Below are 14627 nucleotides of genomic sequence, written 5' to 3'. Positions count from 1 at the left end.
TTTTGAACACAAAAAATGAAGTACCCGCCAGAATTTCATTAGACGACGACAATAGCCGCCAACCCCACAAGGTCAGCGGCTACTGGCGACGGCTAACAATATTCTGGCGGCTACTTCATTTTTCGTGCTTATCGTGATGTTTTGAACTTTTTAAGCGTATTTTAATACTATATTTTATGTGGTTTTATAGATGGAATTCGTGAATACATATATGTGATATACAACGGAGTCGTCGATGGGGATATACTATGTTGGCGGGGCTACGGAGGTCCTTCCCCTCTTAAATGAAACAGTTGCGAGCCTGATATACAGCATCAACAATGTAATGACAACGCATTCGTTGAGCCCGAACTATCAATTGTATTATTTGGCGACCAATCGATTTGGAAGGGAGACGAAATGTGGCTTGACTGACGACGATGATGTGCAAGGCTTGTTGGAAACTGCCGAATATCCCATGGTGTACGTTGAGCACAACAACGACCCGGTCGAAGAAGCGTACATCCCTACTTTTGATTTTGCCCAGGCTTCGGGATACGGAGATGACGCACAATCTAGTCAGTATGAGACGTCGTATCATGGTCGCGAGAGCGCGCCTCCAACACAATACTTTTCATGGGATAGGCAACCGTTGGACGAATCCGCATGGAATCAAACAGAAAGACTGAATGACATGCGGGAGATTCAACCAGGTGCGGACGGATGAAGCCGTACAACCTAAAGACGAAGCCGAAGAACCTGATGACGATTCTGATGAAGAAGACGAAGAATACGATCCAACGAACGAGTCGGGCACAGATTCGGCCGCCTCTGAGGATTTATTAGACGATGATCTGATAGAGTTCACGGCGATCGAGCGAGCAGGTTGGATCCGACAAAGTAGAACCCGTCACGGAAATCCGACGGACTCGACCGGTGATCTATCTAATTGGATAGTTCCGTTGATTCCAGTGGACGCCATGACTTCGCTCGTTGCTCGCGAGAGTGACCTGTCCAGAGTTGCTGATTTTGGGAAGAACTCTTTTTACAACAGTAAAGAAGAATTGGTCCTTGCTGTTGGCTTCTGGAATATGAAGCAAGGGGCTGAGGCAAAAGTTGGACGCTCAGATCAGGGACGCCTCTATTACAAGTGCAAGCACTCTGATAAGTGCAAGTTCGATGTGCGTGCATCTTGTCACGGCGGAGGGATGTGGGGAGTGCATAAGTTTAAAGAGCACTCTTGCCAAGGGGAATTGGGAATTTTGAAACGAATAAAGGTACACTCGAATGTGGTTGCAGCTTATGTGGAAAAAAGAATACGCGATGATGGAGAGGTCATTAAGCCGAAATCTATTATGGCGGAGTTGTTACGTGAATTTGGCGTCAGAATCAAATATGATGTCGCGCTGTGCGCAAGAAATCTCAGCTTAGAGAAGATATACGGTCGAATTGATGATTCGTTCCTTCTTCTGCCAAAATATTTGTATGCCCTAAGGCAAGCGAATCCAGGCACCGTTATGGATTTGGAAGTAGACGAAAACAATCGGTTCAAACATCTGTTTCTTGCTCTTGCGGCTTCCATCTCACCTTTCTACTTTTCGCTTCGACCAGTGATTGTGGTCGACGACACACACTTGAAGGGGAAGAACAATGGTATTTTGTTCGTCGCCGTGACAAAAGACGGAAATGAGCAAGTTTTTCCGTTGGCATTTGGTGTCGGGCCGATCGAGAATGATGAGTCATGGAAGTGGTTCTTGTCAAATGTGAGACAAACTTTTGGTCAGCCCGACAACTTACTAGTTGTCTCTGATGCGCATGTCTCCATTGCTAATGCTGTGAAAAGCGAGTTACCAAATGCTACTCACGGTCTTTGCTACTACCACTTGCAGAACAAAATTAAGGGCTACGGGCAAGCTGTTGTTGAGCTTTTCCGCCAGGCTGCATACGCCTACGTGGACTCAAAATTTTCACGTGCAATGTCGGCTATGGCTCAATTGAAGCCGGCGGCGTACGGGAAGTTGATGCGCGTAGGCCTAAGAAGTGGGCACGATCACAAAGTCCGGTGACCCGTTATAGTTTTCTTACATCTAATGCAGCCGAGGCTTTGAATGCCCGTTTGTTGTGGGCCAGACGCCTTTCTATATGCTCCATGCTGGAGGCAATCAGGATGGTTCTGGAGCAGTGGTTCAATGACAGACTTGCGTCTGCGGAAGAGAGCGAGGATCTTCTTACTCCAGAGGCAACACAGAAGATAAGTGCGGAGATCTCAAAGAGTCGTCGTTACACTGCGAAGAGGACCTCCGAGAGAAAATACAGGGTTCGTGCTGGTGATCGTCGCTTCATGGTTGACCTTCAAGCGAAGAGCTATGAATGCAATGAATTCGAACTGGACGGCATGTCGTGTTCTCATGCGATCGCAGCCATTACGTATGCTAAATCTATTTTATTATAAAATTACAGTGATCAGATGCCTACTAAATATAATCATTCTTTTCGCAGTGAGGCGAACGAGCCAGTGGAAGATTACGTGGAAGCTTACTACAAGCGGAGTTCACTGGTTCAAACATACTCCGGTTCAGTAAATCACTTGCCTCCCTTAGAGCATTGGGAAATTCCGTTTGAAATTGCAACTGATATTGTTTTGCCAAACCTTTCTCGGCGACAAGCTGGTCGACCAAGAGAATCTAGAATTCCTTCAGCTGGTGAGAGGCCGACTCAGAGGACTACTACAAGCGGATGCATCAACTAGTCTGGGAAAACGAGCACCCAAAACCTGTGGTCTATGTGGCTCGCTGGAACACACCCGTCGTGCGGTGTGGACAAAATACCTATGTAAGCCCAGTACGGACAATACACGCTCCTACTTCTCACGACAAGAACTTAGTCTTAGCGGTAAGCGTAGGGTCGAATCCCACAGGGAGTGAGGAACCACTTTGTTCTCCAACGACAAACTGAGGTGTCACAATTCTCAATCTGTATATGCTGCACAAGAAATAAACAAGATCAATAATAACAAAGGGGTGAGGTTATTCGGTTAGGTCATAACTGTTGTTAACATTCGTTCGGTCATAGGCACCCTGATAATCCCATCATGTCCTCCAATGGCATTGACATCAACAATATCTTCGTCAAAATTCGGACAATTTTCAGATTGATGTCCGGTGGCATCGCAAAGGCCACACTGGCGAATCTTCTTCGGTATAGTTAGGCCCGAAAGAAGTTCCTTGAGTTCGTTCATGCTCTTCTCCATTGTTTTCTCCAGATTAGACATCTCCCCTTTTTCTTCAGCCTTCCTTGGTTTTTCCAGATTCCTTTCATGCCCTTCATCACGTGATTCTTCTGCCATGGTGCCCAACAGCTGGAAAACCTCCAATGGAGTCTTACTCATCAACGATCCATTACATGCTGCCAGGACCAAACTGCGATCATTCCTCCGCATGCCCTTTACAAAACTCTCTACCTGATCTTTTGGAGAGATTTGGTGATGAGGACAGTTGATCAACATTCTTTTGAATCTTGTCCAGTATTCGTAGAAAGATTCTAGTCCATCTTGCCTGATGCTGCGGATATCCCATCTCATCCGCTCCACTCGTGCTGCTGGGAAAAATTCTTCCAAGAAGGCCTGTTGCAGTTGTGCCCATGTAGTGACACTGCCCTCAGGTAGGTCATACAGCCATGTTCTTGCGTTGTCCACCAAGGTAAAAGGGAAGAGTATCAACTTGACATACTCTTGCTGCTCATCATTGGATTGGTGCATGATTGTCATCTCAAAATCTTGGAGATGAGTATGAGGGTCATCTCCTTGGTATCCATTGAACTTCGGTAAGATCTGAAGCAATGAGGGCTTCATGTCGTACCGACGAGGTACGAACGGGTTTGCGGGTAAAGTGATTCCGTTCGGCCTCAAGTTGAGGTTAGTTGGGTATGCCAACTGTCTGAGGGTCTGCTCCGGTACGGCTTCTGCATGCTCTGCATCTTCTGCCATAGCTTCGCGTCTCGCTATCCATTCTCCTGCGCGTAGTCGTCTTTCGGTGCGATCAATATCAGGGTCAAACACCAATGCTCTTACAGCTCTACGAGTTCCACGCATACACCGGTAGCGGAAAATGGAATGAGGAGATAACAAAATTGCTGCGCGTCACTCCCCGGCAACGGCGCCAATTTTGGCACACACCCGTCGTGCGGTGTGGACAAAATACCTATGTAAGCCCAGTACGGACAATACACGCTCCTACTTCTCACGACAAGAACTTAGTCTTAGCGGTAAGCGTAGGGTCGAATCCCACAGGGAGTGAGGAACCACTTTGTTCTCCAACGACAAACTGAGGTGTCACAATTCTCAATCTGTATATGCTGCACAAGAAATAAACAAGATCAATAATAACAAAGGGGTGAGGTTATTCGGTTAGGTCATAACTGTTGTTAACATTCGTTCGGTCATAGGCACACTGATAATCCGTCTATGATCCATACAATCCCAAGGCGTGGCCCAAAGACATTGGGGCGTTTCAAGGAATTGTACTTCACATATAGGATGGTTGATCTCATTGTGGTCACTTGGTCCGAAGGTCACACAATCCCCGGTCACAAGGCAGTGCTTCACTTCTCCTTAGATAGTAGCCATACCCGTTACTCACCAAGTATGGCCCTCACCAACCTTCTCTCCCGAGGTCCCCAACTCCGCGCTTTTAGTGACACATGCCTCCTGGACTCAACTATTTCCGGCTTTGTCAGCCGACCAGTCATAGACATGCTACGGCGCCGAGATTGCTTTCCTCGTTTGATAACCATGGCTTTATGCCTCATCACAGTTGATGGGTAGTCTCTAGAGAAGCCCAAGACTGAGGAAGGGCAGTGTATCCCATCAACCCTTTCCCCACCTTCTGGATCTACAACGCCTTTTGTTGACGCTGCTCAGCTACTCGGTCTCGGGCATACCGATTGTTGTACCTTGGTATGCCCTGGCCTTTGCTTAACACGAACAGCGTTTTACCGAACGGAGATCACCCGTTAGGCCCCTACTGTCCATGGTTCGGCACAAATCCGTCTGGAACCACGAGACTCAACCGAAAGAACAAATGCCTCAGGAATGTTTACATGTTAACAACAATTACTTCCACCCCTAAAACCTCACCTAAAGAATTACTCACACATAACGGAGTTCATAATTATAAAATAGATTGAACAGATGATAAAAACGAAAGGAAATACTGAAATAGATAAAAAGTACCTAGGCTTCAAGCCTTCGATATTGTTCAAAAGTAGAAACACAACTGAATAGAGAAAATACGGAAAATGTAGAATTGTTTTGGATGCCACACTCGGCGAATTAAAGTAATAGCTGAAAGTGAAAACAAGAGTTCAAGTGTCCGAAGCTTGTGCACGCTGCACACTATTGATCTTTTATACTCCCGGATGGTAGAGGCCTAACCCTAGCTGCGCCGGTTCCAAATCTTCACCGGGATCTTCTTTCCTTAATTAGCTCGATCTTTGATTGATCCGATTGAAGATGGCGTCCAGCTGCAAGCTTAGTCAACCTTTCCCATTCTTTCGATTCTTCCAGCATCTTCTTCCATCTTCCACTTGTTTCCCCGAAATCTCCGAGATTGACCTTCCTTTTATCGCTTTGGCTGTCTGCTTCTTCTGGTAACGATCAGACTGACTGCTCTTATCGGTGTGGCTCATACCAGGTGGTTGCTCCAGGTTCCCATGCCCCAAGTTGAATTGGAGAGGTACTTGTTGGCCGAAGCTCCATGCTGGTAAACATGGCTTTAGCAAACTGGGCTCGGTAATGCCCATTCTGACCGCATTTCTTCCGTTTCCGCTCTACCGATCTTCCTTCCTCCACAACTTTGTTTTCCCCCTGGACAGACCCGAACTGACACAAAATAAAGAGAAAAAGAGGGCCAAATGGCCCAAAAGTCGAAGACGCATCACACCTACACACTTAAAGCATACTTGCCCTCAAGTATGTAGGTGGATTCACAGAAGACACGAACGAAAAGGGTGAAAGAAAAGAAATAAAACTAAGAGACACGAAACTTGCATAAATTTCAGGATCAGATCGTACCAACATGCATCATTCAGTTCAATCAAACCACAAACCAGAGTAATGAACATGCATAAAGTGTGATGGTAATCTCTCTTTTTCGCTCAAGCACCGGGCTATGTGTTTGCACTCATAATTTGCTGTGCTAGTTCCTCTAAGAATTTGATTAAAGACTACAAGTTAAGCACACTAGTATGACTCATCAAAGGGTCTTTATTGGGTTGTAATGGGGTATACGGAGCTAAGGTGAGGCAAATATGGTCCAGTGGCTAAGTATCACCCTTACTCAATATACTTATTCAATTCAGTTACAACCATCCCTCTTATTCCCCCGTTTTCAATGGGGTTCATCTTTTCTTTGATTCTTTTGTGGGCAAATATTCTCATTCATCAAATATACATATATTTCTCTTGTGCCCAGATTTTCTTCCTTTTCTATAACTCCTTGTTCACCATTTTATTCACTTCATAAATTCTTTCTTCTAGATATAGCAATAGCAAGGCTCAAGAAAGAATGAATTCGGCTCAAATTGGCATACAAGGGTTTCTTTAACATTTAAATAGCAAAGAAGAATCTGGGGCCCTAAGTCAAAGAATCATGCCCAAATCATACAAGTCATGTACTAGCAAAAATGAGTCCTCAAACAAAGTCAAGATTTCCTGGTCACAGCAAATTCTCACATAAACATGCATTCTTTTCAATTTGGCCTTGATCTCACCGGTGGGGGTATTTTCAGTATCCTCACAACTACCATCATGCATTTCATACTCAATCCACCAATCATACCAAGACAGAAATCAGCATGCACAATCATTCACCATCAACCAATGCAAGTGGACTCGACTCAAACACAGATAAACAGACACTAAAACAAGAAAAACTAAAGATAAAATAAAACCTAATCTATGAGTTCAGGGGAAAAGTACTTAGTCGTTTTGGTCGGAGGATCTCGCCTCCGTAGCTAGCATCTCCTTGATTTCCTTAAAACAAGCTTCCACGGCTTTGAATCCTTCCTCCACAGTATCCCTCAGCGTGGCCACTTCTCCTCCCAGCATCACCAGCTCATCCTTGACTTCTTTTAGTTCGGCCGTTAGCTTGATAATCTCGCCACTGACTGGGCGAGAAGTTCCCTGTTCCTGCGCAACTTTTGGTTCAGGTCGAACCGAGCTGACTTCTGGTTGGACCAAACGGTAGTTACCACCTTCATCCATCTCGACAATTCGCCACCGCACAAGCCTCCCGATATCAAAGAGTCGGGTTTCTGCCACAGCCGCCTCATCCGGGGTTTTCTCGTTGAAACCCGCAAGCTTCTTTGCCAAGAGGGTCACCAGAGGGCATAGGGAGAGATACTTGTTGGTATGGGTTACCCCATACTGAAATTGCACTGCAGTGGTGAACCCAAAGTTCACCCTCTTTCTCTCCACCATGCACCAGAGCACAAAGAGCTCTTGCTGCGTGACGACATTCGATCCCTCAATCCGGCCATAAATGTTATAGGCCAACCATCGATGGCAAATCTGCAAGGCTGGGTCGCGGAGTTCATTGGATTTGCTGATATTCTTCACATATTTGGCCCCCGTTGAGAGTTGGGACCAGTACTGGTCAATCTGGCTGCGCCACTCCGATGGGGCCATGGTTTCGGCTTGCTTGTACTCATCATCGTACACCTCCTTGTCCTCGATTACTCCCAGGTGGATGTTCAAATCGTTGATGGATAGTGGGAACATCTTCCCCCGCAATTGGAAGCGGAGGGTACCTGGTGTTTCGATCGAGTAATTTCCCTTTGGCTTGAATTCCACCGTGCTCATGAACTCTTCCGACAAATTTTTGAATGCCAACACATTCCACTTCAGAATCTTCCCCCAACCAATGCTCTTGAAATATCCCTCCACACGTTCTTTTATCCCGAAATCCTCCAACACTTCAGTCACCAAAAAATACCAAGGTGTTATCTCCCGGTTTTTCAAGACGGCATACCTCTCACTGTCTCTCGGTATGACCGTTTCCGTAGTGCGGGGTCGAACCACTCCCTTGCGCTTGACGCCCTTGGGTTTTGAGGTGAGTGTGCTCGCCACCGGCTTAGCAGGGGCGATCACATCCTCTGAGTTGGAGCTTTCAGCCGTCTCGGTCCTCTCTGGATCTACTTCCATCGGCTCCTCCATCTCCTTGGTCTTCCCTTTTTCGACTGCAGTGGGTTTCCGTGGCTTCTTGCTCTGTGCAGCTCTGGTTCGGGTCTTACTGCCTGCCTGCGTCGGTTTGGCCTTAGCTGGTAATGGGGGTTTTGCAACATCTAGCTTTCTTTTTACTCCGGGTCTCTTGCTCTGGGGTGTTGGGATTTCCGCTTCCTTTTCTTGAATTGCCTCAACTTCCTCTGCTTCATCAGCCTCCTCCTCATCCACCTTCTCTTCATCGCTCTTCTCCTCCTCCGCTTCCTCTTGTTCTTTCTCTTCCGTATCCGCGGAAGCTGTCCTTCCTTCCTGCATGGAGGTTTCCGGAATTTGTGGTTGCGGTTGAGTTTGAGCAGGTGGTGGTGCGACAGTGGATCGCGCCGGAGTTGCTTTGCTCCCCTGAGCCTTCTTTGGTTTCTTCACAAGAGGGGTGAGCTCGGGCTCCCCTTTTTCTGGTTGGGTCGACTCGGCGGCTGCTTTTGCTACTTCTTGCTCCTCTTGTTGGAGAACTTCGGCACGCCCTCTGTCTTCGGGCTGGATTTTCAGCAAAGGATCTTCAGTAATTTTGGTGGAGGTCTCCTCCGAAGCGCTTCGCCTTGTGGTGCGCTTTGGAGGTGGAAGCTTGGTGCCTTTCTTCTTCGGTGGTTGAGTATTTCCGGATCCTGCTCCTTTGGTCTTTGCCATTGTGATTTGCAGAGCTCAAAAAAAAAAACTTAGAATTTGTGCAGAAGTTTTAGATTTTGTGGGATTTTCGGAGGCAAGGTTGGTCTTTAATAAGGGTGATCGGTAATTATGGAAATTTAGGGTTTGGGGTGAGTGGTGATCGTGGTGTAGCGGTTATCGGAGGTTAGGGTTTGTGGGGAAGAAAAATCGTGGGTTGAGGCTTTGAAAAAGGCAGGTGCGACGGTTATGGCAGAAAAAGAATTTTCAAGGAAATAAAAATCATGCCCAAAATTTGAAATTCAAAATTCTGCGGAAACCGAAGGGTTGCAGTCACATCGCCGCCTGTCTCTGACACGCTCGCGTCATCTCCCTTCGTAAGCCCTCTTCCAGACCGTTCCAATCCCTAACTTTCCACCTACACACTTTGCAACGCAAAGTGGGCTCGGATCAACCTCTGGGCCTCCTTCCAAATTATCTCGGCCCGACTTCCCTGCATGTTAGTGCATCCAAACAAACAAACTTAAAGAAAAAGAAAATTCGGTATAGGTCATACCGAAGTAACCACACTGGGTTGCCTCCCAGCAAGCGCTCTTATTTCCCGTCTTGAGCTCGACCTTCCTTCACTCTTCACTCGTACTCAGGGTCGAGAAGGTGGCATTCCTCCTTCTCCTTTTCTATTTCAGCAAGCTCGTGATAGGGCTTAAGGCGGTGCCCATTCACCACGAACGTATCAACTCCATTGTGATCATATACTTCAATGCTTCCGTTTGAAAAGATTTCTTTGATCACGAATGGCCCTGACCATTTTGAGCGGAGTTTTCCAGCCATCATCTTGAAGCGTGAGTTGAAGAGTAGGACTTTCTGTCCCACTAAGAATTCCTTCTTCCTGATTTTGGCATCATGGATCCTTCTGGTTCGCTCCTTATAGAGCACTGCATTGTCGTAAGCTTCCAACCGAAGTTCCTCTAACTCACTCAGTTGCAGCTTCCTTGTTTCTCCAGCTAGGGTCATACTGAGGTTGATTTGCTTGATTGCCCAGTACGCCTTGTGTTCAATTTCCACGGGCAAGTGACATCTTTTGCCATAAAGTAGGCGGAACGGGGACATTCCAATGGGTGTCTTGAAAGCAGTTCTGTATGCCCATAACGCATCTCCCAAATGATCACTCCAGTCCTTACGGTTGGGGTGCACCACCTTTTCCAGGATGCTTTTTATCTCCCTGTTGGAAATCTCGGCCTGGCCATTTGCTTGGGGGTGATATGCAGCGGTGACCTTGTGTGTCACCCCCATTTTCTTGGTTAGCGCTCTGATAATGGCATTACAGAAATGAGACCCTTGGTCACTGATTAGAATTTTGGGTATACCATATCTCCCGAACACTTGCTCCTTCAGGAAACTTGCCACGGTATGAGCATCATTACTTGCGGTTGCCTTGGCTTCAACCCACTTTGATACGTAATCTACTGCCACTAGAATGTATTCGTAATTCCTTGACTTTGGGAAGGGTCCCATAAAGTCAATCCCCCATACGTCGAAAACTTCGACCGGCATGATTGGAACTTGTGGCATTTCATCTCTTGCGGTAATTCCTCCAGTCATCTGGCACTTCGGGCAGCTCTGTACCCATTTCCTTGCATCCGCAAATATGGTGGGCCAGTAGAATCTACTCTCCAAAATTCTGTGGGCCGTGCGCTTTCCTCCAAAATGTCCGCTATTTGCAATTCCATGACACATGTCCAAAATTTGGGCATGCTCATCCTCAGGTATGCATCTCCGTATGACTTGATCTGCTCCAGTCTTCCAGAGATAGGGATCCTCCCAGTGGTAGTATCGTGCTTGCGCGAGTAACTTCCGTTGTTCGAATCTTGTCAATCCTGAGGGTAACTCCTTAGTAATCAGATAGTTAGCTATATCCGCATACCAGGGCTCCTGCTTGGTTAGAGCATATAGTTCTTCTTCTTCCTCTAGGACGCTCATGGAATATAGTCTCTCGTCTGGAAAGGTATCAGTAATGGGCATACCGTCATCTTTTTCCAGTTGCAACCTGCTCAAATGGTCTGCTACGAGGTTCGCAGCTCCTTTCTTGTCCCTTATCTCTATATTGAACTCTTGCAGTAGCAAGATCCACCTGATGAGTCGAGGTTTGGATTCCTTCTTGGCCATCAAGTACTTCAACGCGGCATGATCCGTGTAGACCACCGCCTTCGTCCCCAAAAGGTAGGAACGAAACTTCTCTATGGCAAACACTACCGCCAAGAGTTCTTTCTCAGTAGTGGTATAGCTGCACTGTGCTGGATTCAGTGTTTTGGATGCGTAGTAGATTACGCAACTTTCCTTGCCTTTCTTCTGTCCCAGTACTGCTCCAACGACGTGGTTGCTGGCATCGCACATGATTTCGAACGGTATGTCCCACACTGGTGGTTGAATAATGGGGGCCGACACCAACTTGTTTCTCAAAATTGTGAATGCCTCCTTACAATCATCATCAAACTCAAACGGCACATCTTGTTGAAGAAGTCTGGTCATGGGCTGGGCAATCTTGGCAAAATCTTTGATAAATCGCCGGTAGAAACCTGCATGGCCTAGGAATGCCCGTATGTGCTTTACGGTCGTCGGGTAGGGCAATTTGGCGATGGAATCGACTTTCGCCTTGTCCACTTCAATCCCCCTTTCTGAAATTACGTGCCCAAGCACTATTCCTTCCCTTACCATAAAATGGCATTTTTCATAATTAAGGACCAGGCTTTTCTCCACACATCGTTTCAAGACAAGCTCTAGATGCTTCAAACATGTGTCAAAAGAGCTACCATATACGGTGAAGTCGTCCATGAAGACTTCAATGCAATTCTCCAATAGATCGGAGAAAATGCTCATCATACACCGTTGAAAAGTTCCCGGTGCGTTGCAGAGTCCGAACGGCATTCTCCGGTATGCAAATGTTCCAAAAACACAGGTGAAAGTAGTTTTCTCCTGGTCCTCATGTGCCACAAAAATTTGCATATATCCAGAATATCCGTCTAGAAAGCAGTAATAGGCATTACCGGCCAATCTCTCCAACATCTGGTCGATAAAGGGTAGTGGGAAGTGGTCCTTCCTGGTAGCATCATTCAGCTTCCGGTAGTCAATGCAAACTCTCCATCCTGTTTGTAATCGGGTGGGCACAAGCTCGCCTTGATCGTTTTCCACGACCTGTATCCCCGACTTTTTCGGTACGACATGGACTGGACTCACCCATTGGCTATCGGATATGGGGTAGATAATTCTCAATTCCAACAACTTAAGAATTTCTTTCAGCACCACCTCCTTCATGACCGGGTTCATCTTTCTTTGAGAATCTCGAACGGGTTTGGCTCCTTCTTCTAAGTATATGTGGTGCATGCACTCCGTAGGATTGATGCCTTTGATATCAGCTAAAGTCCAACCGATGGCTTCTCTATTCTCTCGTAATACTCTGACCAATCGATCTTGCTGCACTACGGTTAGATCAGAACTGATGATAACTGGTAGCGTCTCTTCTGGTCCCAGATAAGCATATTGTAAATGCTTAGGTAGTTGCTTGAGCTCCAAAACGGGGGCTTTCTGGATTGAAGGTAGCAGCTTCTCGTTCTGCCCATACTGAGCCAATAACTCCGGTTTGCTTGTTTCTGTTCCCCCAGCTAGATAGACCTCCTGGATTAACTCCTTGATCTTCTGGTCTACCTCCACTTCGGCTTCTAAGGTGCTCTCTCGGAGAGAGTAAAGCTCCATAATGGCTTCCTTCATTTCTTCATCCTCCATATGTTCGGCATCCCGATCAGTCAGACCATACTGAATCACCTTTTCTGTGGTATCCCTGGAACCGAGTGTAATTCCTTGTTCTTGCACCAAGGGTTCAAATACATCGACCATGTCTACCATCTCCATTGCTTGTTTCCTCTTCATAGTCTCATAGATGTTGAATTCTACTTGGACTCCATCGAACTCACATGTCAAAATTCTGGTTTTCATATCGATCTTGGTTCCGGCGGTCATCATGAATGGCCTTCCCAATAATATGGCATTCTCTCCAGTTTCAGGTCCGGTATCTAGAACATAGAAGTCTGCTGGGAAAATCAAATCTCCAACCTTGATCAGCACGTCTTCCACTACTCCTTCAGGGTAAGCGTTGGACCTGTCAGCCAACTGTAGGACCACACGGGTGTTCCTCATCTCGCCAATATTCAATCTCTTGTATAGTGCCAATGGCATCACATTAATGGAGGCTCCCAGATCCATCATTGCCTTATCCATGTTGGTTCCTCCTATGTTGCATGGAATAGTGAACATCCCTGGATCCTTCCGCTTAGTGGGTAGCTTCCGTTGGATTACCGCCGAAACACTTTCTCCCATCACGTATCGGACTTCTTCTTCCATTTTGACTTTTCTTGAACAAAGGTCTTTCAAGAATTTGGCATACTTGGGAATTTGCCTGATAGCGTCGAGTAGAGGTATGCTCAACTCAACCTTTTGAAACATCTTCATCATTTCACTTGCTTCTTTCTCTCTAGCTTTCTGTTTCAGGCGTCCTGGGTAAGGTGCCTCGGTTGGGTTGCTACCTCCAGTTTGTTTATCAGTTGGACCCTTCCCACTCTTATTCCAGCTTCCTTGAAGTACTTCAGCCTCTGCTAACAACTCCTCTTCCCTTTCTTCCCCCTCAGGAAACTCAGTTAGCACAACTTGGGCGTGTTCCCTGGGGTTGATTCCCATGGCTGGGAGCTTACCAGCGTTCTCCTCCAGTTTGGCCACTGCTTTAGTCAAATGACTAATTTGCTGGTTGGTTTGGTTTATGCCGGCATGAATTTCGTTGCGAAATTTCTCACTTTCCTTGGCCATGCTTTCAATGGCTTCTTCCCAGGGTGCTCTCCGATGTGGTGGTTGGTAAGGAGGTTGTTGCTGATTCTGGTTGTGGTGCTGAGGTGGTCCTAACTGGTACTGTTGTTGATGCTGGTTCTGATTATACTAAGGACGTTGCACTGGTGCGCCCATATTATTCTGCTGTTGGGGCTGACCATCTTGCTTCCACCGAAAGTTGGGGTGATCTCTCCATCCTGGATTGTAAGTATTTGCATAAGGATCATACTTCCGTGGATTCCCATCATGTCCTCCAATGGCATTGACATCAACAATATCTTCGTCAAAATTCGGACAATTTTCAGATTGATGTCCGGTGGCATCGCAAAGGCCACACTGGCGAATCTTCTTCGGTATAGTTAGGCCCGAAAGAAGTTCCTTGAGTTCGTTCATGCTCTTCTCCATTGTTTTCTCCAGATTAGACATCTCCCCTTTTTCTTCAGCCTTCCTTGGTTTTTCCAGATTCCTTTCATGCCCTTCATCACGTGATTCCTCTGCCATGGTGCCCAACAGCTGGAAAACCTCCAATGGAGTCTTACTCATCAACGATCCATTACATGCTGCCAGGACCAAACTGCGATCATTCCTCCGCATGCCCTTTACAAAACTCTCTACCTGATCTTTTGGAGAGATTTGGTGATGAGGACAGTTAATCAACATTCTTTTGAATCTTGTCCAGTATTCGTAGAAAGATTCTAGTCCATCTTGCCTGATGCTGCGGATATCCCATCTCATCCGCTCCACTCGTGCTGCTGGGAAAAATTCTTCCAAGAAGGCCTGTTGCAGTTGTGCCCATGTAGTGACACTGCCCTCAGGTAGGTCATACAGCCATGTTCTTGCGTTGTCCACCAAGGTAAAAGGGAAGAGTATCAACTTGACATACTCTTGCTGCTCATCA

The 14627-nt window shown here is 46.6% G+C and overlaps 1 protein-coding gene across 1 annotated transcript; it reads left to right on the top strand.

Annotated features, from left to right (window-relative positions):
* Positions 1-1496: 1496 nt before the first annotated feature.
* Positions 1497-2728, top strand: LOC131007882 (uncharacterized). The gene is made up of 4 exons (XM_057934794.1): positions 1497-1742; positions 1869-2019; positions 2076-2406; positions 2479-2728. Exons 1-4 carry the CDS (start codon positions 1497-1499, stop codon positions 2726-2728), a joined length of 978 nt encoding a protein of 325 aa, XP_057790777.1.
* The last annotated feature ends 11899 nt before the right edge of the window (positions 2729-14627 follow it).

Source organism: Salvia miltiorrhiza, chromosome 2 (genome assembly GCF_028751815.1).
Source record: "Salvia miltiorrhiza cultivar Shanhuang (shh) chromosome 2, IMPLAD_Smil_shh, whole genome shotgun sequence".
NCBI lineage: Eukaryota > Viridiplantae > Streptophyta > Magnoliopsida > Lamiales > Lamiaceae > Salvia > Salvia miltiorrhiza.
The sequence above is the reverse complement of the archived record's forward strand: the minus strand, read 5'-3'. Positions and strand labels throughout refer to the sequence as shown.

Excerpts from the sequence above, each read along its gene's own strand:
- LOC131007882 (XM_057934794.1), top strand. The coding sequence starts at position 1,497 with ATGGATTTGGAAGTAGACGAAAACAATCGGTTCAAACATCTGTTTCTT. Across the intron at positions 1,743-1,868 it reads GGAAGTGGTTCTTGTCAAAT|AACAAAATTAAGGGCTACGG; the intron begins GTGAGACAAACT and ends TACCACTTGCAG. Across the intron at positions 2,407-2,478 it reads CATGCGATCGCAGCCATTAC|TGAGGCGAACGAGCCAGTGG; the intron begins GTATGCTAAATC and ends TTCTTTTCGCAG.